General features: G+C 35.9%; 7 protein-coding genes and 1 pseudogene across 9 annotated transcripts in view; 5 read left to right on the top strand and 3 right to left on the bottom strand.

Annotated features, from left to right (window-relative positions):
* On the top strand, positions 1,387 to 5,468 carry LOC104713845 (QWRF motif-containing protein 4-like). Of its 2 annotated transcripts, XM_010431058.2 has the most exons (7): positions 1,387 to 1,598; positions 2,281 to 2,562; positions 3,157 to 4,539; positions 4,659 to 4,778; positions 4,862 to 4,978; positions 5,061 to 5,258; positions 5,335 to 5,468. In XM_010431058.2, the coding sequence occupies exons 3-7, from the start codon at positions 3,232 to 3,234 to the stop codon at positions 5,443 to 5,445; spliced, it is 1,854 nt and encodes a 617-aa protein (XP_010429360.1). In that variant the 5' UTR covers positions 1,387 to 1,598; positions 2,281 to 2,562; positions 3,157 to 3,231; the 3' UTR covers positions 5,446 to 5,468. The 2 variants fall into 2 exon arrangements, with proteins under 2 accessions (XP_010429360.1, XP_010429359.1); XM_010431057.2 differs by lacking the exon at positions 2,281 to 2,562.
* LOC104713846 (translation initiation factor IF-3) lies at positions 5,423 to 7,896 on the bottom strand. 2 transcript variants are annotated; one of them, XM_010431060.2, is made up of 10 exons: positions 7,521 to 7,813; positions 7,392 to 7,431; positions 7,241 to 7,300; positions 6,880 to 6,932; positions 6,733 to 6,782; positions 6,608 to 6,641; positions 6,446 to 6,518; positions 6,262 to 6,354; positions 5,966 to 6,171; positions 5,423 to 5,533 (listed from the first exon to the last, which is right to left on the bottom strand). In XM_010431060.2, exons 1-9 carry the CDS (start codon positions 7,811 to 7,813, stop codon positions 5,974 to 5,976), a joined length of 894 nt encoding a protein of 297 aa, XP_010429362.1. In that variant the 3' UTR covers positions 5,423 to 5,533; positions 5,966 to 5,973. The 2 variants fall into 2 exon arrangements, with proteins under 2 accessions (XP_010429362.1, XP_010429361.1); XM_010431059.2 differs by lacking the exon at positions 5,423 to 5,533 and having other exon boundaries at positions 5,772 to 6,171; positions 7,521 to 7,896.
* On the top strand, positions 8,770 to 12,295 carry LOC104713844 (eukaryotic translation initiation factor-like). The gene is made up of 9 exons (XM_010431056.2): positions 8,770 to 9,097; positions 9,367 to 9,426; positions 9,520 to 9,624; positions 9,716 to 9,847; positions 9,944 to 10,041; positions 10,139 to 10,226; positions 10,320 to 10,670; positions 10,772 to 11,014; positions 11,105 to 12,295. Exons 1-9 carry the CDS (start codon positions 8,948 to 8,950, stop codon positions 12,086 to 12,088), a joined length of 2,211 nt encoding a protein of 736 aa, XP_010429358.1. The 5' UTR covers positions 8,770 to 8,947; the 3' UTR covers positions 12,089 to 12,295.
* On the top strand, positions 13,600 to 14,555 carry LOC104715923 (putative F-box/LRR-repeat protein At3g18150). Its single transcript, XM_010433286.2, has one exon. It carries the CDS (start codon positions 13,713 to 13,715, stop codon positions 14,553 to 14,555), a length of 843 nt encoding a protein of 280 aa, XP_010431588.1. The 5' UTR covers positions 13,600 to 13,712.
* On the bottom strand, positions 15,274 to 16,422 carry LOC104713843 (UPF0057 membrane protein At2g24040). The gene is made up of 2 exons (XM_010431055.2): positions 16,252 to 16,422; positions 15,274 to 15,597 (listed from the first exon to the last, which is right to left on the bottom strand). The coding sequence occupies exons 1-2, from the start codon at positions 16,339 to 16,341 to the stop codon at positions 15,460 to 15,462; spliced, it is 228 nt and encodes a 75-aa protein (XP_010429357.1). The 5' UTR covers positions 16,342 to 16,422; the 3' UTR covers positions 15,274 to 15,459.
* On the top strand, positions 18,086 to 20,051 carry LOC104713842 (annotated as a pseudogene).
* On the top strand, positions 20,333 to 22,065 carry LOC104713840 (nucleoid-associated protein At2g24020, chloroplastic). The gene is made up of 7 exons (XM_010431052.2): positions 20,333 to 20,493; positions 20,718 to 20,875; positions 21,000 to 21,100; positions 21,208 to 21,247; positions 21,545 to 21,616; positions 21,717 to 21,773; positions 21,865 to 22,065. Exons 1-7 carry the CDS (start codon positions 20,433 to 20,435, stop codon positions 21,937 to 21,939), a joined length of 564 nt encoding a protein of 187 aa, XP_010429354.1. The 5' UTR covers positions 20,333 to 20,432; the 3' UTR covers positions 21,940 to 22,065.
* Positions 21,947 to 23,886, bottom strand: part of LOC104713841 (putative serine carboxypeptidase-like 23) — a 4,118-nt gene continuing 2,178 nt past the window's right edge. The window contains exons 2-8 of the mRNA XM_010431053.2: positions 23,729 to 23,836; positions 23,541 to 23,636; positions 23,366 to 23,458; positions 23,170 to 23,258; positions 22,562 to 23,040; positions 22,387 to 22,492; positions 21,947 to 22,311 (exon numbers count right to left, since the gene is read on the bottom strand). Of these exons, the coding sequence (XP_010429355.1) occupies positions 22,165 to 22,311; positions 22,387 to 22,492; positions 22,562 to 23,040; positions 23,170 to 23,258; positions 23,366 to 23,458; positions 23,541 to 23,636; positions 23,729 to 23,836 (1,118 nt within the window). The 3' untranslated portion in view covers positions 21,947 to 22,164. The remainder of the gene's footprint in view (positions 22,312 to 22,386; positions 22,493 to 22,561; positions 23,041 to 23,169; positions 23,259 to 23,365; positions 23,459 to 23,540; positions 23,637 to 23,728; positions 23,837 to 23,886) is intronic.

Genomic DNA, 23,886 nt, shown 5'->3' with positions numbered 1-23,886 from the left:
CTGAAATTCCCATTTCTACACTTGTACCTCAATTCTTATTGATCTTTCTTCTTATATATGTTCTCTTTCCCTATACATATTGATATACGTTTTTATGTTTGGCTACATCAACATAAATGAATAAATAAGGTTATGATCGCTGTTCATTTACCTCTGCATATTTTCTTTAAAAACACTTTTAACCGTGGGTTTGATTTGGTGACTGATATAATAGAGTAAAAATAGTGGGATGAAAAAGTAAGAGAAGCAAATTATTTAAACCGTAAAGGAGACGAATTAATTTTTCTCCACTTAGGAAGAGTAACAAGAAAGAAATTACAAACCTTTTTTGTTAACAAAGGAATTCAAGAATTTTGTTTCAGTGGTGGAATCCTATGTTGTTCAAGACAAAATACAGTAGGTCTAATTAGTTTGTATATATTGAAAATAATTAAGTTAAACGTTTTTTAGACTGCTAATTATCAGTGTATGTGTATATAATCAACTACTATAAAGTTGTACGATCATTAAATAAAAAATAAAAAAATTTGTTGAGTATCTCAAACATACATGAATGATGAATCTATGCTAGATTTCTGCAATTTGTTTCCTCCATAAATTAGAATATTTAGTCAAATACTTTTTTTTGTCAACATTTAATCAAATACTTATATAAAAACAAATGTCGATTTAGAGTTCAATCCAAATTTTTGTTAAAAAAAATTCAAGTTTAATTCTTACTTAATGTATGGACCAATAGATAAATTTATTAAACAACATTTTTTCTTAGTTTATATTTAAAAGCTTGAATATGACACTTAAATGAATATGGAGGAAATATTATTAAAAAAATATGTGCAATATTATGGGTATGAAACTCAAAAATTCCGGATATCTGGATCAGTCTGAGGACTAGTTTTACTAGTATATGAGCTGAATAAATTTTCACCAAATTATCATTGGATGGTACTGAAAACTAGTATTAGTAGATTACTATTTTTTAATGTATTACGTTCAAAATGTATAGCAAGATCACTTTTTAAAATCTACAAATTAAAAAAAAACTAGAAATGGTCAAAAGAAAGTAGCGAAATTCTATTTTTAGTATGTTAAATTTTAAAATTCTTACCAAAAAAATATGTTAAATATTAAAATTGTTAAAAAAATGATATACCTTTGCAGCTTTGCTTATCATTTTTCCATATTAATCTCCCTTTTTTTATAAGAAAAAAAAAACTGCTTGTATAAATCAACACTTGGAAAAGTAATCACTTAAAGATTAACATTTGACAAAGTGACAATCACTATCATCATACGATGTTTCGTAGGGTCGAGGATTTAATTTGTACTATATAAAAACTAACATTTTCTCTTTATGTGGTTTACCCAAAATAAATACTAATAAAACATAAGTTGAAAATTTGAATATAACAAAGTCTTGTCAACGATCCAAATACAATGCAGCAGTAACCCGAAAGAAAGAAAAAAAAGAAAATTCAAAACAAAAATTCCTCTGTTTCTCTTGCGTCTTCACGAGCTTCAAAAACAAAAACAAAAAATTGTCGAAGATAGAACAATTCTGGGGTTTAATTACTTGTGGATCAAGCCTTCTTCACCAGGTTAGAAATCTCGAGTTTCCCAACTTCGAATTTATCATATTGATTTGCTTTTTTTTGTACGTTTGTTTATTTCTGTTAACCCTATTTTGATTTTGATCAAAATTAGAAACCCCTAATTTTTTTTTTTTTCTTGAGTGTTCGTTTAGTCTGAGACAAATACTAAAACTGATGTTTTGTTGATTAATTTGTATCAAAAACTAATTTATTGAGCGACAATGTTAATTCTTGTTTCAGTTTCTGGCGTTTTATAGAGATTTTTAATGAAGAAAGCCCCAAGAACAAAAGTTTTAAGATCTTTGCAGAATTACTTAATAAATTCCAAAAATAGTTTTGATCGATAAAACTTGTCTGCTCTATAAGAGACACAAGTCGTGGTTCACTCTCAGACAAAAAACAAATTGTATTCTTCTCATTTCTCACTATAAACAAAACCCTTTTTTTTTTTTTCTTTCGAATCCCAAATTTTATTGTTTCACGAGCTTTATTTTCCCAAGAAACATTTCAAGTTTTTTTTTTCTTTTCTCAAATGGTCAAAACATAAACTATATATTAATCACCAGATTGTTTTGCTAATTTCATCTGCATTATTTGTCATTTGTCACTGCAAAAAAATAAAAAAATATCACCATTTTTATCTGACTGAGGATTTGGCTTGACCTTGATTCTGATACAATCTTTCTAGAGATAGCCCCATTTGACTTGAGCTTCACCTGCCGGACTTGGAGTAGAGACACTGATTCTTCCATACACGTGGTCCTCTTTGTCTCTTCCCATATAGGAAACAGATGAATCTGCAAAATCTCCATTTTTTTTTTGCTAATTGTTAATTATATAACTCATTAGCAGCATTATTCTAATCAAAACTGTTCCTTGTTAATAAAAAAAAGCTAATAAAGGAAACTTCTTTTTGTTAACTTTGAGATTTTGATTGTTTGATGTGGTGGAAGAAGAAGAAGAAAGAAAGGTGAGTCTGTGAATTGTGAAATCTCCCATTAAATTTTTTTCTTCCAGCCCATCCGACCATGGCACACCCGTGACAATGACACTGAAAAAGATTTGTATTTTTTTGCTCAGAAGGTTTTATAAAAATAAAGTCTTTGATTGAAATCAAGAATATCTCAGAAACTGTGTAAAAGTGCAGCACAATTAAACTCTATATACTAGTAGTACTAGTACTAGACCTTTTGTTATAGTCCTAGCTAGCTAGACACAACTTTCTTATCTCTTTAACTACTAGGTCTCAGCTTGTTCTTGTTGTCCCCTTTTTCTTTTGGGACCTAACTTTGCTTTATGGTGATTTGAAACTGGTCAGCTTTGTCCCAAGGACCAAGGATTGTCTTTTTTTCAATCTTCATGTCTTGATCTGTTTTGGCTTAAGATCTCACCTTTCTTTTTTCTCTTTCTTAGAATTTGGGTAGTCTTTAAAGGTTTCTTGATCTGTGTCTCTGTTGTAAAGATTTAATCTTTATCTTTCTTTTTATCATCTGGGTTGTCTCTAAAAATATTCTCTGCTTTTGCTCCATCTTGCTCATCTGTAAGGTATCTTACTTTTTGGCAGAATAAAAGAAGTGTCTACAATGAGAGGCATTAGCTTATAAATCCAATCAATGCAAGTTGGTTTATGCTAGCTTGAATGGAAGTGGTATATGGTTCCAAGAAAACAGCAATGGCGAAGCAGCAGCAATCTGATACTACAAGACCGCCTCTTGTTCCAGCTGAGAAGAACAATGCAGTTTCTGTCACGCGCCGTGCTAGAACAATGGAGGTTAGTTCAAGATACAGATCACCGACTCCTACTAAAACTAGGAGATGTCCTTCGCCTAATGTCACGAGGACTGTGCCTTCTTCAACCTCTCAATCTTTATCGAAAAGAGCTGTTTCAGCGGAAAGGAAACGTAGCCCTTCCACACCGGTTAGTGATGTATCTATAGATTTACAGGTTTCTTCTAGGAAGCTACCTACTGGTCGTTTACCTGAAAGCTTATGGCCTTCTACTATGAGAAGCCTTAGTGTTTCTTTTCAGTCTGATTCAGTCTCAGTTCCTGTTAGTAAGAAGGAGAAACCGCTTGTTACTTCTTCGAGTGATCGGACATTGAGACCGTCTTCTTCGAATATAGCTCATAAGCAGCAGAGTGAGACAACATCTGTGTTGAGGAAACATACGCCTGAGAGAAAAAGAAGTCCACTGAGGGGTAAGAATGTGTCTGCTGGACAGTCAGAGAATTCAAAACCTGTGGATGGTTCTCTTAGTAAGATAATAGAACAACATCGATGGCCTAGTCGAATTAGTGGGAGGATTACATCATCAAATCCTATGAACAGAAGCTTGGATCTTGACGATAAAGCTATCAGGAGAATGTCATTGCCTTTGTCTAATAAAATCTCTAAACCATTGCTAAAGTCTTCTAGTGACACAACAAGGTTGTTGTCCTGTTATGAAAATGGTGGACAAGAGATTTTGTCTCCAACAACCTCAGAAGATAGTAGTAGTTGTGAGTCTCTAAAGCTTTTGTCTGCAAGTTCATTAGATAGAACAACCTTAGCTAGGTTGCACCCATTGTCTGCTCCTGGTTCACGCACTGCTTCACCGAGCAGATCCTCATTTTCATCATCGTCATCTAATTCTCGAGGCTTGAGTCCTTCAAGAGGAGTGAGTCCCTTGAGAGGATTAAGTCCTTCAAGAGCGGGAAATTTCTCCTGTGTGAGATCTTCTACACCTCCACCGAGAGGTGTAAGTCCATCCCGGATAAGACAAACCGCACAATCCAGTAGCAACACAACCTCGGTACTCAGCTTCATTGCGGATGTCAAGAAAGGTAAAAAGGCAACTTACATAGAAGATGTTCATCAGCTTCGGTTACTCTATAATAGATATACGCAGTGGCGGTTTGCAAATGCTCGAGCTGAGGGAGTAAGCTATATTCAAAGCTTAATTGCTGAGGTACCAATACACAAACTTGACACATTGTATCAATTTTAAGCTTCAAATTCCAAGTCTATAGTTAGAGTGACATTATACAAGTGTACATTCCTCTGTTTTTAACAATCTTGAGGTTACAGGAAACACTATACAATGTCTGGCATGCAACTTCAGACCTACGAGATCATGTGACGAACCAAAGAATTTACCTCCAACAGCTGAAGCTAGAAATGAAGCTAGAATCCATCTTAAATGATCAGGTAAAATATGTCTTCACTTCCACTTGTGTTCATCAGAGTATCATCCTCATGATCTAAAGGCATTCATGTAAGTATTTGTGCAGATGGTTTGCCTTGAAGATTGGGCAACACTTGAGAGAGAACACATTAGTTCTTTAGCTGGTGCCATTGGAGATTTGGAAGCAAATACTCTCAGGCTTCCACTGGCAGGAGGAACAAAGGTATTGGTTTCTTACTTCTTCACACAGTGATCGAAAAGACCAAGAATCGAGTAATGATTTCGCAAAGCTCTTGTGATCACAGGCGGACCTTAGATCTCTAAAGTTGGCTATGTCCTCAGCTCTTGATGTTATGCAGAGTATGGGATCATCCATCTGGTCTTTACACTCGCAAACAGAGGAGATGAATAAGGTTATTTCCGATCTTGCTGTTACAGTAGCAAAAGAGAACTTTTTGCTTGACAAATGTGAAGATCTCTTGGCATCAACCGCAGTCATGGAGGTAACAAATCAAAATACAAATCCAAGAATCTATGGTTTTCAACGCGTTAAACCGAGTTTTTCTTTGTGTGAAACAGATAGAAGAGAGTAGCCTCAAGACCCATCTGATACAAAAGAAGCAAGAAGAAGAAGTAAGAGATGATGCAGAGTCTCCATCATTGCCATTAAGCAAGTTTCCATGGCCGTAACAACATCACACTTCAAAGAATGACTTGTAAATCGCTCTTTTTGGCTTGCATTTTCTTCTGCCATCATCTTTTTCCATTTTGTCTTTTACTTGTAGGAAAAAGATGTGAAGAAGGTTAGAGAGGGTTTAAAGAATAATCAATGAAGAAAATGCAATTTAAATATTCACATGTAACCTCAGTTTTAGGTTTTCTTCTTAACCAAATATATAATCTCTGTTAGTTTAGTACTCAAATAAATTACATTTTCACACAAAATAGTAAATTGAATATTATTATTTGAACAGACTTTATGTAGTTTCTGTCATGTAAGCAATTAAGTTATAAGCTTGGTTAAACAAGTACACTTCTGTATGAATCAACTACGATGAAAGTTATACAAAAATGATTAGAGAAATGATCTACAAACGAAGAACATCATTCAAATAGGACTAATTCTATCTGTTATACAGCTCTTGACTCTCTTGAGACATGGTAGAAAAGTAAATATACAAAACTTTACTTTAGCTCTCAGAATCCTTACCAAAAGATTTAAACTTCAGATTCGATCTGTAGAGGCTCAGCCGTTACTTCTGCAACCGTTATTTCTGCAGCCGAAACTTCGCCTTCCGGTTGTTTTTTCTTCTTTCTTGAGGCTGGTTCTTGTGGTTTCCGAATCATCTCCTTGTTTGGTACCAAGATAATGAACAAGTTTCTATCCCTGAAGTTTTTGCTCTCTTCAGTCGCAAGCTACAGATCCGGGACAAGTTTCAGTGACTCACCAATCAATTCACAGACAGTTCACATTGATAAATAACAAGAGGAGAACGAACATGTTACCTCCCCTATTTCGGTTTGAAAACGTCTGAGGAGTTCAATAGCGATATTTCTGAACTCGTTTTCTCGTCCTTTCATGCTCACAATAACCTTAACCTGTGTGCATTACAAGTAGTACATTAACAAAATACATTCAGCTTAGACAGAACTCTCGCAGTCGCAGCTTATGAAGATTATGGGAACAAACCTTGTCACCATCTTGCAAGAACTTTTGGGCAGCTCTTAGACGAACAGAATAATCATGCTGATCAATGTTATAACTGTCGGAAAAAAAAGTGGTAACCTTTGAGAAGATTCAGTTCTTAAAACTTCATTTGCAACATCACAAACAAAAAACGAAAGCCTTTACCCCATTTTAAGCTCCTTTAAGTCCATGCGAGTGGCTGATATGAAGAAACACAAGAAAAAAACACATAAGCTGATAAACATCTCATTTCCAACTCTAAAACTAAGAGGGAGAAGAACAGTCAATACTTTTCTTTTGCTGATCTTTCTTCTTCTTCTGCTGTTCGTATCTGTATTTACTGATAAAGCAAAACAAAAAGCATCATCACCGGTAATACAGCACAGCTTGGTATATCTCTACAAGGAGACAATTTCAACACATATTTAGAAACTCACCTGTAGTCCATCATTTTAACAACTGGAGGATCTGCATCAGGTGATAATATCACCTGAAAACAAACACAATCTATCAATTTGAGTTGGTTGGCTTAGTTACACTAGAGACTCGGTGTAGCTAAATTAATTTGTTAAGTTCTGGTTTGCTTAGTACTACAAGAGAGTTCTATATATACCAATGTAAACCCTATTCTTCTGTTATTTGCTTTGCTTCTAGTTCAATCTTCCTTTTACTAGCTCAATTTCACTGACTATTCGCATATTCAGGCATCAACTCGAGTTCTGATTCATCTTTCAGACTCATATCATAGCAAAAACATTGCATATACCATAATAGCAACATTTCAGTGGAAACACATACCAGATCAAGCTCAGCATCATCAGCCATTCGAACAGCTTCGTCTTTAGATACTAAACCAAGCTACAGAGAGCAAAAACAAAACTGGACCTTTATGAGTCTATTAATTTTACAGAATCAAAAGCTGATTTCAAGAGATTGAAGTCACATTTACCATGTTCTGTTTTTCATCGATAAGCCTAACAGTAGCTGACCTACTCAAACACACAACAATACCATCAAAGTTCGAATCATCAAGAAAAATTTCAAAATCACAATTAGGCTAATGAAACCTTCTTAGTACCTAATTGAGGCGATATCAAGCGCTTCATCAACTTCTGCTTCTTTCGGTCTACCTCGCCTCGAGTCTCCAGAGAAACGATAACCTCCTCCACCACCACCACCACCTCCGAAGCGGCAAGTGACGGTGAAGCCACGGCGAGGAGAAGGAGTGAGATTAGCGAAAGACAGTTCGGTTTTGGAGAGACGAAGACCACAGAGCTTGGAATCGACGGAGAATAGTGAATGCGACGACAAAGTTTTGGTGATTCCGGAGAAAACGGCGTTGAATCCGACGGTGCTGGTAATCCCAACCATGGCGCTTCTTCTTCACTTCCAGAAGGTTTCAAAACCTTCGCAGCTGCACGAAGCTCTTATCCAGAACCAGAAGCCAAACAAAAAAAAAAGCCATGAGATTGTACTACGTCGTTTAACAAGTTAGTGTTGGAAACGAAACGACGGTGTTTTATTAATGGGCTTTTACTGGACCAATTTAAAAGAAAGGGCTCAATATTAATGTCATTGTTCCTTAATCCTTAGTACGACAGGATTAAAAGAGTTTAATTGTGTGACTTCTGTCTTGTGTCACATTAATTGATAATTTCATCTATTAAATTCCAGTTTTGTCCTCTCACCAATTTTGACCTTTTTATTTTTCAGGAATATGATATTCCTGTTCTAAAAGGGAGAAGAACAAAAGTTAATTATTCTTTGCAAAAGAATTCATGGTTATTATGACTTCTCAGTAAAATATTTTCTAAATTATAATGTCATAAATCAATTATTATTATAATTAATTATATAGATGTATATTTGTGTAGAAGTACATATAAATTCACAAACATATATAAGCTAAATGTTCAAACTTTCAATAGCTTTTACCAAACAAAAAAAAAAAAGAAAAAACTTTTAATAGCTAGAGATAATCTTTGAGTATTAATTGACTTTTACAGTTTTTACTCATGCAGACCCATGCCAAATACACTTTTAGTATTAGTAGATTTATATTTTGATAAAAATGCAATAAATTCATCAATCTTAACTCTTAAGTTTTTATATCTTACAAAACTTTCCTTCAACTTTTTTTTTTTCTTTTGGTCAGAGATTTTTCCATCAAATTTTTATTTTTTTCCTATTTTGTTTGGGAATGAAAAAATAGAGGATATTCTTGTAATTAACAATATAATTTCACACGTGAGAAATATAAAGGAAAAGAACAAAAAAAAAAGAAGAGGAAATTAGGGCAAAAAAAAAAAATATAGAACACACAGCTTCCAAAAACAAAAAGGAAAAGGAGTGATTCTTTAATCTTTCTCTACCGTCAATACACATATATAAACACTATATAGCTCTCTCCTCTATCTATCTATCTGCAAAAAAGAAAAAAAATCACTTTTTTATTTTATATTTTTATTGAATCTTCCTAATCGCGAACAGAGAAAAAACAGAGTAATGCAACAACAAGGTGAATCATCGATTTTGAGCTTGAGACCCGGCGGTGGCGGCGGTGGAAAGAGGCTTTTCGTTCCTCGCTTTAGCTCCTCTTCTTCCTTTGATCTTACCAATGGCGGTGGTACCGGTGAAACCCTTATTCCCGTCAAGGTAAAATTCACCTAATCATAATCCTCTGTTTTTTTTTCTTCTCCTTGATTTGATTTCATGGGTTTGTTTTTTTTTTCCGCGAATTTGAGTTTGAACAAGCTGTATAAATTGTAGGGTTTGATTCGTTTCCGTGATTATGAATCGAATTATGAAAAAAAGTTTGGATCTTTTTGGGTTTTTTTTCTTTACGATTGTTGAAATTTGAATGTGGGACAAAGATTGATACTTTATGTTGTGTAATTGAAATTTTTTGTTTTGTTTTTTCGTAGAGAGAAAATTCTGGTGAACGTGTGAAGTTTAGCCGAGAGCAGTTGCTTCAGGTCAAACAGGTAGTGAATTTAACCCTATTTCATATGTTAACTTGGCTTTGTGTTTCTGTTCCTTGTGAAACAAATCACTCATCGTTATGTTTTCTTTAATAGGAGTCGGTTCAAGTCTCTGATGATATCCTAAGACGCTGTAAGGAAATCGCAGTTGAGCTTTTTGGCGAAGATCAGAGTTGGGGGAATCGTGCAGCCGAGAGTAAAGTGAGTGTTTGTTTGATCTTTCTCTCTTTTGTAATTCTTTGCAGACCTTTTTGTTTTTCTTAATCACATTCTTGTTTTTGGTTCTTTTCAGCCAACAAACCAGACACAGAATCGTTATTCCCAGCCTGATACCCGTGACTGGCATACTCGTGCGCCGGTTCCAACCTCTGGTAAAGAATGGGTAAGAGACGACTCTCGCGAAGCTAAAAATACATCTCAATGGGTAAGTTTTTTTCCGTCACTTGTTACTTGTTGTTGGCATGCTGTTTTTACTAGTTTTCTCTTCTTGCTAACGGTGATGATCATCTTGTGAAAACAGTCTGGTCCTGCCCCTGTGCTGGTTAAAGCAGAAGTCCCATGGTCAGCTAAAAGAGGAGCTCTTTCAGATAAAGACCGAGTCCTCAAAAACGTCAAAGGGTATATTGTCAACAAACTAATATTAGTGTTTTCAGCTTTTGTCCTTGAAGTTAATTGTGGTGTATATATATTCTGACTGATTATGATTTCTCTGCAGTATTCTGAACAAGCTTACCCCGGAGAAGTACGAGCTTCTTAAAGGTCAATTGATTGATGCTGGCATCACTTCTGCTGATATCCTAAAGGTTTGTTTTTTTTTAATTCCTGATTTTTTCTGCTGTTGTGATTCTCTGTTTCTCTTCATGGTATTGATTTGCTCTTTACCTTTTGATTTGCAGGGAGTGATACAGCTGATTTTTGAGAATGCTATACTGCAGCCTACGTTCTGCGAGATGTACGCTCGTTTGTGTTTTGATATTAACGGAAAGCTTCCTTCGTTTCCACCTGAGGAACCTGGTGGCAAAGAAGTGACTTTTAAAAGACTCCTTTTAAATAACTGCCAAGAGGCGTTTGAGGGTGCCACCGCACTGAAGGAAGAAATCAGAAAGATGACCAATCCAGACCAAGAAATGGAAAGAATGGATAAGGAGAGAATGGTGAAGCTCAGGACACTTGGAAATATTCGTCTTATTGGAGAACTTCTAAAGCAAAAGATGGTGCCTGATAAGATAACTCATCACATTGTCCAAGTATGTATTATGACCTATGTTTCTTGTTTATTTACATTCCGCATATTCTTATATTGTAGCCTTGTAGAGAGCTCATTGAACTTGAAATTTTTGTAACACAGGAGCTTTTAGGAGAAGACAGTAAAGCTTGCCCAGCTGAGGGAGATGTTGAAGCTCTTTGCCAATTTTTTGTAACCATTGGGAAGCAACTTGAAGAGAATCCACGATCTCGAGGTATAAACGATACGTACTTTGGCAGGCTGAAGGATCTAGCAATGCATCCTCTACTAGAGCTTCGTCTTAAATTTATGGTCCAAAACGTTATTGATCTTCGACGTAACAAATGGGTACCGAGGCGTGAGGAGGTAAGATTTTTATCATTCCATCTCAAACCTTTAATAACCATCAGTCTTTAGTTCTCTCAGAGTTGTGCTTACGTGTTGTTTACTGTGCAGGTGAAAGCAAAGAAGATCACTGAAATCCATTCTGAGGCAGAGAGAAATCTTGGGTTGCGTCCGGGTGCAATGGCAAGTATGAGAAACAACAACAACAACCGTGCTGCGGCTTCTGGTGCAGCGGACAGTATTGGCTCTGGAAGCATCTTTGGCCGTCCTGGTACTGGAGGAATGATGCCTGGCATGCCTGGTGCTATGAAGATGCCTATTGATGAAGGCGGCTGGGAAATACAACGGACCAGATCCATGCCCAGAGGGAATAGACAAACAGTGCAGCAGCCGCGTGTTCAGCCTCCTCCTGCTATCAACAAGTCGTTCTCAGTCAACTCAAGGCTTCTTCCTCAGGGCAGTGGAGGCCTCCTTAATGGTGGTGGTAGACCAAGTGCTCTTTTGCAAGGTAACGGTTCTAGCTCAGCTCCTCAAGCCTCTAAACCCATTCCAACTGTTGAGAAGCCGTTACCACGGTCTCAAGCTCAGCCACAGCCTCAGCCACAGGCGGCTCCTCTGGCTAATAGCCTGAACGCAGGAGAGCTCGAAAGAAAAACCAAGTCGCTTCTTGAAGAATATTTCAGTGTTCGTTTATTGGGTGAGGCATTGCAATGTGTTGAGGAACTGAAATCTCCATCTTACCACCCGGAGCTAGTCAAGGAAGCCATCTCACTCGGTCTAGAGAAAAACCCTCCGTTGGTTGAACCAATTGCCAAACTCTTGAAACATCTCATCTCCAAGAATGTGCTAACATGTGAAGACTTAGGGGCGGGTTGTTTGCTCTACGGTTCAATGTTGGATGACATTGGAATCGATCTGCCAAAAGCACCAAAGAGCTTTGGAGAGATCTTAGGGGAGTTGGTCTCAGCTAAAGCCTTGGAATTCGACTTTGTAGGAGAGGTTCTGAAGAAGATGGAAGATGAGTGGTTCAGAACTATCGTGCTTGAGGCGGCTTCAAAGTGTATTAGCGAGGCTAGCGAGAGTCCATCAGGATAGTCTATTCGAATCGCAAGCGAAGAAGTTCTTAAAACTTTTACTTGGAGAGTAGTCTGAATCAATTTTTCTTTATAAAGGTTTTGAGTTAATATCATATACTTGGACGATTTGGTTCAGCTTTGTTTACCTCTCGTGTTTTTTTCGTTCATCTTGAGTTTTGAAACATTTCAGGGTGAGAAAAAAAAGAAAGTTACATTTGTTATTTTATTGCTAAAAAAGCTTATCAAATTCTCTACAATATCACTTTCTGCTTTTAGATGGTTTAACACCATTAGCTATAACAGTACCACCAACATTGACTAGAATTTGTAGATCATAACACTTTCGAACTGTAAAAGCTTTGAGGATGTATAACTTAGTAACTTTGCATGTATTAGACAAGTATATCGTTCGTAAATCTATTCGCATTCAACAAAACTACAAGAGAATTGGCAGCTCAATTAGTATATTAGAAAGGTTCTTAAAGGTACAACAACTTAATATAAATATTAATCGTTGACGTTAATACTCTATTAAATCTGAGATGCAGACCTTGATTAATTTTTAATCATCGTTGAAACAGAGCTCAGATATACTTGTATAATGGTAGTACCATTACCCATATACAAAACTAATATTCTCGAGTCAACCTTAAAAATTATGACATGCCACTCACAACTCGAATTACTAAAATCTTATCTGTAATTGAGTTGTATTATCTATGTTTTAACAAAGAAGTACCTACCACTGATGGGATTATAAAGCCCCATCACGGCATCACTCGTTGACACAAGTATACATTTTTTCATAAACTTATTCTTTTTCAGAAAACAGATTCAAAAATCTTTTTGAATTAGGTACAAGTTCAAAAATGCAAATGAGATCTTCCGTACTTGTTTATTGTTTCTTGATCATCTTCCTATTAACCATCCAATCACATCCTATTCTATCAGATCACAATGATGATAGGAAACTTGTGGAACACGGCGCTGGAAACGACAACAATCTTCACATTTTCGTTAAAAGAAAAGGGATTATTCCTATATTCATCCCATCATCATCCAACCGTCGATCTTCTCCTCTGTTGAGCTTATGTAGTTTTGGAACTGCTCTTCTTAGTTATGTGCTATTGATTTTCTTCTCGTTCTAAATACTATATTATATTTGGTTGGTTGCAAAAGCATGTTATAATAATTTCAAAGTGAGTAAAAGTGTTATCTAATTTTATCTTGTCCTAATCTTGTGGTTTGTATTGTGTAATTGACAAAGCCTTGCATTCTTAATCTATGTTCATATGCCGTTGCAACGTAAAATTGTTAGTCTCTAATCGCAAAAAAAAAAAAAAAAAAAAACTTGTGCAAATTACTTATTGTTCTTAGTACCAACAAAATATATATGGTTTCGCAGCAGATTTTTGATTTAGAAACTTATCGATCAGATTTTTTTTTTTATGTTTTTGGTTTGATTTTATTTAGTTGGATTTTCTGGTTTATTATAGCCTTATAGGTTTCTGGTTTATTTTTATTTTATTGGACAAAAAGCTAATTATTTCTGGTTTATTTGGATTTTAATTTAAATCTAAAGTTCTAAACAAATAAAAACAAAACCCTAAAAAAATTGCAAATTAGCTTTTGATAAATTAAAGATGGCGGAGGACAACCTCACCGCCGGTGTAAGAGTCCCTAGTTGCCGATACGATCGCCGTTGCAAAATCAAAGGAGAAGTAGACTTAATCAGCTCTCTACCCGATGTGATCCTTCAACATATTCTCTGCTTTATTCCGACCAAACTAGCCATCACAACTTGCCTCTTGTCCAGGCGATGGAGGTATGTCTGGTGCGACACACCTTCACTCTCCTTCATTAATGGTAGCACACTTAACGCTGCTTTGTATTACAAAACCCAAGATCGTTATACAGCTCCCAAGATGATGGATTTGAACATCCGAGCCCGCGAGATCCACCATATTCCACAACTTAACAGTTGGATCGAGTTGGCCATGTCCCGCAACGTGGAGAATATGTCCCTGAAAATCGTAGCAAACTTGCTTGACAAGTATGATATTCCTGAATTCTTTTACATCAATACCTCTGTCAAGCAACTCACCTTTGAGTTCTATTATGCTAATATGATCCCTATACGCTCTGTGTCTTGGATATCTTTGAAGAAGCTGTCATTGCGTTGTTGTAGTCTCTCTGATGAATCCCTGGCTAAGTTTCTATCTGGTTGTCCTGTCCTCGAAAGCTTAACATTGCATCTCTGTGATGAACTGAGGGTTCTTGATCTCAGCAAATGGCTGCGTCTGAGAACATTACATGTTGTCCGCAACTTGTCTGGTCCAGATCCAATGCAAATTGTGGCACCACATATCCATCGTCTCATATTGAGAAACTCTCAGTTTCCATGTACTTTAGTTGATGTCTCATCTTTGCGGAGCTTCGTGGTGATCCTTTTCCGATGTTCCAGTTTGTTATTCCTCCTGCTGTAAAACGAGTGTTACAAAACTCACCTGATCTAAAGAAGCTAACAATACACACAAGAACTTGCGAAACAATGCTGGTACGTTTATTTACCATAAACCTTTTTTAATCTTCTTGACCATTTTAAACTATTGTTGAGTTTGAAATTTTGAATAATCTAAGAACCAAGTTTTTTTTTTGCCGTTGAGCAGGGGAAGCATATTGATAGACACTTGGATTCGCTAGACTCAAATCCGGATCAATGCTTGCAACGGTCAAAAGATATATTTCGGAACAAGTCCCGTTGGGATGTAGAGTCAAAGCACTTGGCTTCATTCATGGAACTTTTGCTGGAAAACACAAAGAGATTAGAGAAAATGATCGTACACTTGGAAGACCGTTACCTTAAAGCAAGAGATTTTAAAAGGCTGGTTCGCACACTTTCTCACAAGAACGATTGGGGAAATCATAGGGTTTCAACCATTGTGTTCTCAACCAAGCCCAAAACATCTGACGAGTGGGCAATCATAGGGTTTCGGTAGGCTATTCTGTTTTTTTTTTTTTATATATAAATTACCTGATATCACTTATTTTGATTTTTTTTTAAACAATGTTTTCTTTAAAGGAAGAAAAGTAATTTTTCCATAGAAGTTATAAAAGTAATCATATGTGATACAAAAAAAAAAAGAGTGAGAATTATGATAGTATGGTGGACTTGCGATTTTTTTATGGTTGAGGCTGGTTCACTCAATTTTTAACCAAAAATCAACGTGTTTTGATTCTTATAAGTTATAACATTTTCCTATTTCATGATAAATGGAAATTTGTAGATGTCAAAAAATAATAATATGAAAATCATGTAGCTGTAAAATATACTTTAGATCATCAACTAAATTTAAATGAAGCTTCATTGGATGAATCAGAATCACAAGGTCAAGCAACATAGTAGATTGGGCGTCTGTATTCATCAAAGTACTCATCCCGGTGCAAGAACAAAATAGCGTAAATCGCGTATATTATTCCCGGTAGGTACCCTAAGCAAGTTAGTACCAAACAAATGAAGAACTCAACCTACAAAATTAAACAAACAAACAAAAAGATCACAAGTTATAAAAAAAAATTTCTATATTTTATTTTCTAGCCCCTTTATTAGTGCTTTTTTTTTTAGAAAGATTGGATTCTAATTTATGAAGATTTTTGAAGAGTTCAAAAAAATCATTAAAATTGAATAAGTGAAAAATTGTTAAAGATTGATAGAGAGTTTTGTTGATTAGTTTTCTAATATTTAGTAAAGTCTTCCAAACAATCCTGTATTTTTGTGATACTTTCTATGACTTTATTTTGTAAAGAAAATGTCTAAAATCATAAACCAATAACATAATAATTGAATAACACAAAACTTTTAATGAATTTATAAAAGTTTGAATCCAATAACCCAAACAGAGTTTAACAAAATCTTGATTTAATAAAACAGATTCTACATAACATTTAAAATTTTTAAAACTCTATTCAAATCTAAAACACTTATATCAGTAATTCATCTCCAATCAAACATCTTATAGATTGGTTCCGAATCAATCTATAACCGCAATCAAATCGATTTTTAAACCATCGTGATTCGATATCCGAAACAACAAGAAGAGAAATTTCAGAGATTAAGCTACGGCGGATTAGAGATCTGAATTCCTAATTTTGATGAATTTGAGAGAGAGAAATGGAACTTACAGTGCAGCAGCCATGCCTGAGACAAACTCCAACAGGAGGAAGAAGGATGGCGATGATGATCTCGCAGCAAAGCTCGCAACTACTCGCCATTATTAATTCACAAGAGATGAGATCAGATTTGATGACTTAAAAGAAGAAGAAAAGAGAAGCTTCACGAAACAAAGACCACAAATATAGGTTTTTTTTAAGTCGTTGCATACAGCGAACGTCAAATCTAATAATTATGGTACAGGTGTAAACGCGAGATCTTCACCGTTCATTTAGAGGGATTTTTTATATCCTACGGTTCGTTGTTAACGTTTATTATTCTTGGCGTCATTTTATTGGTTGACTCACGGAAGCTTTGTACGACTACGTACACGTTATTCTTTCTCGATTTCCCCTGGGAAAAAAAGAAAAGAAAAAACACTAGTATTAATTAGTTATAAAAATTATTAGAAAATTTACGTGGAAACTATTTTATTAATACAAAGCAATTATATATTATATATATATACACTTATGTTTGTAAAATATTTTAATTTAAATACAAAACTTCAATACTACATAGTTATTGAACGAAATACATAGTTATTGAACGAAAACTAAAAATAAATTTTTATTTTAGCAGCTAATTATATTGTTTGATGAGATTAAGAGATAAAAAATTAGTTATTTCAAAGGAATTAGGACTCTCTGTAAATTAGAAATAACCAAAACAGTGTATATATCATATAAGTTAAATCTAATTTACAGAGAGTCATAATCCCTTTCAAATTAGATTTTTTTTTTTTTTTTTTTGTCTATTTCAAAGGGATTATGATATAATTTAATTTATATATAAAAATCTAATTTCGGAATAGAAATAAATTATAAACTAGTACCACACTAGTCAAATCTCTAGTAAGGTATTTGATCTTATATAGAGAAGTCCGCCAAAGAGTGTATACGAATATAAATTCAATTCTTAATTTATCAACTACGAGTAGATTATTTATGTAACTCCCAAAAACTAAAAGCTCACAACATATAATGGCTTTGATTGGTGACAAAATCAAAGCGTTACAACTCATACAACTTTCAATTTTTACTAATCACAAAAACTTTACCAAAAATTGTAAGAAAAAGTAATCTGTTACGAAAGAATGAAAGCCGACAAAGTAAAACAAGGGAAAATTATGATTCTAAATGGCGAGATAAACAAACATTAAAAAAAAAAAAAAACTGAAACAAGAGAAGCAAACGTTAAGTCCTTAATCAAGCCAAACAATGTCGTCAACCGATAGAAAACCTACAAATAGAGGGAGTCTTAACCGATAGAAAACTGATGGGAGCGATAATCTCAACCAACAAAAAAATGAATCCGCCTATAATGAATGAAACCACTAGTATAAATTTATCTCAACGAAACGAGATGAAGGCTAAAAGTCAGCGACAAAACTCTCAAACAACAAACGAATGAAATCAATCGATCCACACCTAAACTAACATAATAGGAAATCTCTAATAAATTAATTAATCTATAGGGAATTTTATTAGGCTTAAGTATTACATTACAAACGAATTTATTTAGAAACCTCATTCATAAAAGTTAAGGAATCTGCCAAAGATTGAAAAACATGACTTGAAAATTAAATTCCTTAAACTTAGTAGGAAAAAATCTCTTAACAATTATTTACAAAATTACCCTCAAGGTTTACAAAAGAAGAAGAAGAAAAAAAAACTGTTCTCTTTTACTATAAGAAAAGGGACCCGACCAAACCAAACCATAAAAAAGAGATAACAAAACAAAACCCTCTTTTGCTCTGCTTCTCTCTCTCTCTCCCTCTCCCCCACAAAATTTTGAAAATTGTGAATGGAATTCAGATACAGAGCCATCGACACTGATCGACCACCTCCTTCGACAGACACTGCACCATCTCAGTCTCCGTTACCAAACTCCTCTTTCTTCCCGCCGCCGCGATCCATCCCAGGTGTTGTTACTGTTCATTCAATCTCTCGTTTTGTAACTGTTCTGTCGCCCCTGTATCCCCGTCGGAGAACATTACTATGATTTGATTTGATTTGAATCTCCCGGTCATGCGATTGTATATAGATGTTGATTTTGTTGAGTGTATGAACAGTAACAATTCGAATTATATAACTTCTTTAGGATCAAGTGAGGATGATCAAGTTAGGGAAGCGATTCAAAGAGAGATTGAGAAGGAGCAAATCCGTCAAGAGATCATTATCGCAGAAGCTGCCAGAAAGAGAGAGCTTATAGCCGAGGTTTTACAAGAGATGTCTATCGAGAGAGAAATGGCGAAAAGACGAGTGGCTGAGACTGGGATGTCGTTTGAAGAAAAGATAACTATGTGGATCAATCAAAGGAAGCTTTCAAATCAGAATCAGAACAACTGCTTGTTCAGTCCTATGTTGTACAACGGTTTAGTTACATCACCAACGATGCAATTTCCTTCACTCCAACCAATGCATGAGGCTACTACTACCGGAACATCAGTTTTGGATTCTAATAAAGAGAAGTTGATTGTGTTGGTAAGTACTGGACTATGTTAGTGCAGCATCTTATATTTTGAAAGGATTGATTATAATCAGCCTTTGTTTCCATATGTGTTCTCTTTTGATTACTCTATTTGCAGAATAGGACTGACACTATAGGAGGAAAGGGTAAAGACGATAGTGTTGGTACCATGCATTTGCCTCAACTCCAGAAAATGCCTGAGGCTACCGGTACATCAGTTTTGGAGTCTAACAAAGAGAAGTTGATTGTACTGGTAAGTGCTTTAAATGATTGTTCTTTCTTGTTGTTCTTATATTTACTACAAGTGGTTATCTCATCGTTTCTATCCATCCACACACATTGGTCTTTTGTTTCATGTGTGTTCTCTTTGATTACTATTGCAGGCTAGTGCTGATCCTGTAGGAGAAAAGCGTAAAGCAGAGGATACTCATCATCAAACTGGTTTGAACAAACATGTTAAAGGGAAAAGGCACAAAGCAAAAGAAGCAGCAGTCTTGGAAGCCAAGACGATGTCTGTGGAAACGGGAGAAATAGTCTCTTCGAAAAAGCAAGTAGAAAGCAAACTAAGAAGAAGCTTTAAGTTTTGGTGTGACATTTGTAAAGTTGGAACCTTTTGTCAAACAGTCATGAGGGATCATGAGTTTGGTAAAAAGCATAAGGCTGCTGTTTCACAACAGAGTGAAGCACCTGAGGCTGCTGTTACACAACAGAATGAGGCTGCTTCAACCTCTTTAACTCCTGCTTCCGGTACAGCGCCACAATCAGAAGCCATTTCAGGAATTGAAACAACGGGAAAGAAGACAGAAGAAGGTGAGAAGAAAAAGAAGGTAACGATTTGGTGCAGCACTTGTAATATTCATGCAAATTCTGAGACGACGATGAGGAATCATAGGCTTGGGAAGAAACACTTGGCTTTGGTTGAGAAAGAGAAACGTAAACCCATTACAGTCCCAGTGAGTGCTGCTGATCCAGGGGAGAAAGAATCAGTTTCTCTAGTAATGGATCATACAGAAGGTGAAGGTTCATTGCTTGGTCAAGTCATATCAGTTTCTCTAGCGATGGATGATACAGAAGGTAAAGATTCATTGCTTGCTCAAGTCACAGAAGATTGTTAACTTTGTTAGGTCATGACAACACATAATGGCTGAGAGGAATCAGAGCCATGAATCATGAGCTTTTTTTGTTTTCAAGTAAGATTGGGAATGTTTAGTGACAAGCATAAGTGTCTTTAGACCACAATGGTTGTCTTATCATGTAAACTGTACAAGTTGATTGATATATGTCTTCTTTCATGTCATAATGGGCATTGACTACTAAAGCATGCCTATTGCCTAGGCAAAGGTCCAATTCCAATATGGTTTATTTAGGGGCATTTCAAGTGTTGGGTCAGATCTTGGCTGACTCCAAAAATAGTACACTCCAATGTATAGATCTTCTCGCAATATACTTTTGCATCTAGAAACTTTGGATCAATCGCTATTTTGTGACGTCACTAGCCATTAGTACAAAACCAATCTAAAAGCTCAAAAAGAGTTAGGTGACGTGGCGTTAAATCACTGGTTAAGAGCTTCAGCAACACACAGAAGCGTAAAGTAGTTCGGAAAAAATTAGCTTTCGGTTTTATCTTCTTCTTCGAATTTCAGAAACCCCTTCTTCTTCTTCTCTCTTTCGTATAATAACAATGGCGTCTATGGCTGCAACCACCAATTTCACCAAATCTTTGCTCTTTCCTTCCTCCCATGGTCAGTCTCTCTTAAAAATCGATACTTTTAATCTCTCTCTCTCTCTCTCGGTTTAGGTTTCGGTATATATGTCTCTGTTGTGCATTGGGGATTCATCTGAATTTTGATTAATCTTTGGTAATTAGACTTTAAATATCGTATTTGTAGGAGTTGAAAGTGTAATTTTGTATCTACATGTGTTTTTTGGGATTGCAAATTCGATTGTTGTTCTTGTTCAATTTCAGGAAATGCGAGCTTGAAATCGCAGAGAGGTAGTAGTAGTAGTAGTACTAGGACATGGCCAAATCAGCACAAGTCAAGAAATGGTTACAGGTCTCTCCGTGTGACTGGACTATTCGGAGGTGGAAACAAAGATAACAACAGTGAAGACGGACAATCAAAGGTATACATACATTAAGATTGGATTTGTTATGTCTCAGTTACGCTTCAGTCATGTGTTCAAGAAGATGAAGTTTATATTGAAAACTTTATGAGTTTATGTTTCTTCTTGTGTGATATTTTCCTAGGCAGGGATATTTGGGAATATGCAGAATATGTATGAGACTGTGAAGAAAGCTCAAATGGTTGTTCAAGTGGAAGCTGTTCGTGTCCAAAAAGAGTTAGCTGCGTAAGTCTTCTGCGCATTTTACCATTACAAAATTTTATAAAATTTTTATCGAGTTTCTCTGCTATGTGTATTGAGTTTCGATGTTTGCTTTTGTTCCATTTTCGCAGCGCTGAGTTTGATGGTTATTGTGAAGGCGAGCTTGTCAAGGTTAGTGAAACTCCTGCAAACACTGCCTTTATATCAAATAAGTTAACTATGAGTCTATCATCAAGGACTCATCACCGTCTCTTCTGGTTCTTATTTGAGTCTGTTTCCCTAAAAGATTCTTCTTGGTGGATGTGAGAATTCAGAAAAAATTTGCATTTTTCAATTTTTTCATTGAATGGGTGCTTTCTGTTTTGTATGTCTTTGGATAATTTGACAAGAACCACACTCTACAATATCAACTCTTTGTTTTTTCTGTTACTAATTCAGGTTAACTGAAACCTTTTGGTAATGTTACAGGTTACATTATCAGGTAACCAGCAACCAATCCGTACTGATATAACCGAGGCAGCAATGGAATTAGGCTCTGAAGTGAGTACCTATACCTACCTTTTTATGGAACACTCAAAGCGTGTGCTCATATATACCTACCTCAAATGGTTACTCATGTTGTGTATGTTTCCTATGGCAGAAACTTTCACAACTTGTTACAGAAGCATACAAGGACGCACATGCCAAGAGTGTGGTGGTAAGGCAACCACAAACCATTTATCACAATGCAACAAAAAAGTAGTTGTTTCTTTTCATTTCTTCTAATTGAACTTTTGTGAATTTTATAGGCTATGAAAGAAAGAATGAGCGACCTTGCGCAGAGCTTAGGTATGCCACCAGGCCTCAGCGAAGGAATGAAGTAAGAAGCTGTTTTTTTGTTGTCTTATTCAACTTTACAGGTAGAAGAGGCAAAAGAGCATTGTACTTTTTTTATGGATCAGACATTAAAATATTTTTCGTTATTGCAATTTTATACCATGCTTTAATCATCATGTATCAATATATATATATATCTTCTTCGAATACAAGCATTCTTAGACTATCATCTTAAGATTTTTGGAGGGAGCCTTTTCTCGTCTTGTGTGTGACTAAGAAGATCTTGGAAGCTCTTTTCCAGCCAAGAATGATCTTAAAAGAGTGAGAGCACGCTCCGGTTGTAATACCGGCACTTCGTGGCCTGCACCTCTTACTGTTGCAAAGGTAAGTCCCTCGTATACCTCTGTCCATCCTCCCACCTGTCACCACCACCATTGTGAAATCATTGGCTCTGCATAATAAGCAAAGAAAGTATGAATATGATGGAAACTTACCTGTTTCTCGGAGTACCAAGGGTACCAACGAGTTTTCACGGGAAGATTGAGTTTGCTGAGAGCAAGTCGAGTCCCAGTCACTGGAACAACTGCGTCTGTATCGCCACTGCATTGAAAAAAATGTGGTTAAAAAGATACCAAAGGTACTTTACTTGAAGCTAGTTTCATGAATTACCTAAACACCCAGATCCTCAAACCAACAGCAATGAGTTCCTTGTATATTGGCAACATTGAAAAGTCAGAATCTCCCCAGTTCTTATTCAAAACCATATTGCACGTAGTCCACTTATAAGGAATGGTGGTAAAATTAGCGTGCATAGCTCGCTGTACATCAGGACGGTTGTAATATATCTCGGAGTAGTTCTCTGTACAAGGGTCGTATTCCTCTTCCAAAAGCCGTCTATGTAGGAACTTGGTCTGGTTGGTTTGTGGTACACATGAGGGTGAGTAGATGCTGTACCCATTGACTTGGCCTCTCTCAACAACCGTGGCGAAGTAGAGTGCCCAACTGCACTTGTCCGAGTTTTTATGCGTCGTGAAGCTGCAGTGTTTGAGGACAGACTTGTAGGATCTGTCGGAGATCATTGCGTGTGACCATGCGTACATGACTGCTCCTAGTCTGTCGTAATGCTTGTCCATATCTCCATTTCCAACCTGTCCAAAAATATATGAATTAAGAAGTAGGTATATGAATCTTTATCTTTATATTGTTTTGTTATTACAAATCTTGGAGTGAAGGTTTCGGAAATGTGATAAATAGAAGAGAACCCTAGCTAGTTTTACCATGAGTCCTTTGAGGTTGATGATGGGTGTGTTGTTGAAAGCTTTGTTGTAGAGATAGATCTTTTTAGCAAGTTGAGGAACATAATGCCCTATAATACATTGACATTACAAATACATTAGTCTATTGCCTTAGCTTAAAAAACCAAATCAATCCTGAATGGCTCAAGAGAGAGAGAGAGTGTGTGTGTATTCATACCAGCATAGCTTTCACCAGCAATGAAGAAATCTCTATATTGGTACTGAGGAAATCTTGACATCCACTTGATTAGAAATATCAAATTTTCTTGAGCTGCAAGATTCAAATTTTCATAAGCCACCTCGATAACAAAATAAAGCTTGATAAGACATAAATAAATAGAAGTGAAGCTAACCAGTCCGTTCGTCCCCTGAATCTATAAGATCGGAGCTTGTGTTAGTGTATGAAAATCCAACTCCGGCGGGCGATTCAAGAAACAAAATGTTTGCTTCTATTCATTACAAATCACAGGTTCAAAGTATGGTTGATTAATTATTGTACAAGTACAACGATGAGATTCCAGAACAAAAGAATAGTAGTAACCTGTGTTCCACGTAAACTTGTTGAGATAGAGATTGGAACCAGTTTTATCGATCCGAAACGGTCCAATTTCCTCGGAAGCTCCATAACCAATCGACGAGCAGCCCGGTCCTACGATGAACTCACTTACATCATTACATGTAAACTCTTTACATTCCAAA

The sequence above is a fragment of the Camelina sativa genome, chromosome 9 (assembly GCF_000633955.1).
Source record: "Camelina sativa cultivar DH55 chromosome 9, Cs, whole genome shotgun sequence".
Taxonomy (NCBI): Eukaryota; Viridiplantae; Streptophyta; class Magnoliopsida; order Brassicales; family Brassicaceae; genus Camelina; species Camelina sativa.
Note: the sequence above shows the minus strand (reverse complement) of the source record. Positions and strands in the feature narration are given on the sequence as shown.

Bases quoted from the DNA above. Each gene is read 5' to 3' on its own strand.
- LOC104713844 (XM_010431056.2), top strand. From the start codon at position 8,948: ATGCAACAACAAGGTGAATCATCGATTTTGAGCTTGAGACCCGGCGGT. The intron at 9,625-9,715 runs GTGAGTGTTTGT...GGTTCTTTTCAG, and splicing joins ATCGTGCAGCCGAGAGTAAA to CCAACAAACCAGACACAGAA. The intron at 10,671-10,771 runs GTATGTATTATG...TTTGTAACACAG, and splicing joins TAACTCATCACATTGTCCAA to GAGCTTTTAGGAGAAGACAG.
- LOC104713845 (XM_010431057.2), top strand. From the start codon at position 3,232: ATGGAAGTGGTATATGGTTCCAAGAAAACAGCAATGGCGAAGCAGCAG. The intron at 4,540-4,658 runs GTACCAATACAC...TTGAGGTTACAG, and splicing joins TTCAAAGCTTAATTGCTGAG to GAAACACTATACAATGTCTG. The intron at 4,979-5,060 runs GTATTGGTTTCT...TTGTGATCACAG, and splicing joins CACTGGCAGGAGGAACAAAG to GCGGACCTTAGATCTCTAAA.
- LOC104713846 (XM_010431059.2), bottom strand. From the start codon at position 7,813: ATGGTTGGGATTACCAGCACCGTCGGATTCAACGCCGTTTTCTCCGGA. The intron at 6,642-6,732 runs GTATTGACTGTT...TCTTCATATCAG, and splicing joins GAAAGATCAGCAAAAGAAAA to CCACTCGCATGGACTTAAAG. The intron at 6,519-6,607 runs GTAAAGGCTTTC...TTTTTCCGACAG, and splicing joins TTAAAGGAGCTTAAAATGGG to TTATAACATTGATCAGCATG.
- LOC104713840 (XM_010431052.2), top strand. From the start codon at position 20,433: ATGGCGTCTATGGCTGCAACCACCAATTTCACCAAATCTTTGCTCTTT. The intron at 20,876-20,999 runs GTATACATACAT...ATATTTTCCTAG, and splicing joins GTGAAGACGGACAATCAAAG to GCAGGGATATTTGGGAATAT. The intron at 21,774-21,864 runs GTAAGGCAACCA...TGAATTTTATAG, and splicing joins CACATGCCAAGAGTGTGGTG to GCTATGAAAGAAAGAATGAG.
- LOC104713843 (XM_010431055.2), bottom strand. From the start codon at position 16,341: ATGGCGAGTAGTTGCGAGCTTTGCTGCGAGATCATCATCGCCATCCTT. The intron at 15,598-16,251 runs GTAAGTTCCATT...TTAATTTTGTAG, and splicing joins TCAGGCATGGCTGCTGCACT to GTTGAGTTCTTCATTTGTTT.
- LOC104715923 (XM_010433286.2), top strand. From the start codon at position 13,713: ATGGCGGAGGACAACCTCACCGCCGGTGTAAGAGTCCCTAGTTGCCGA.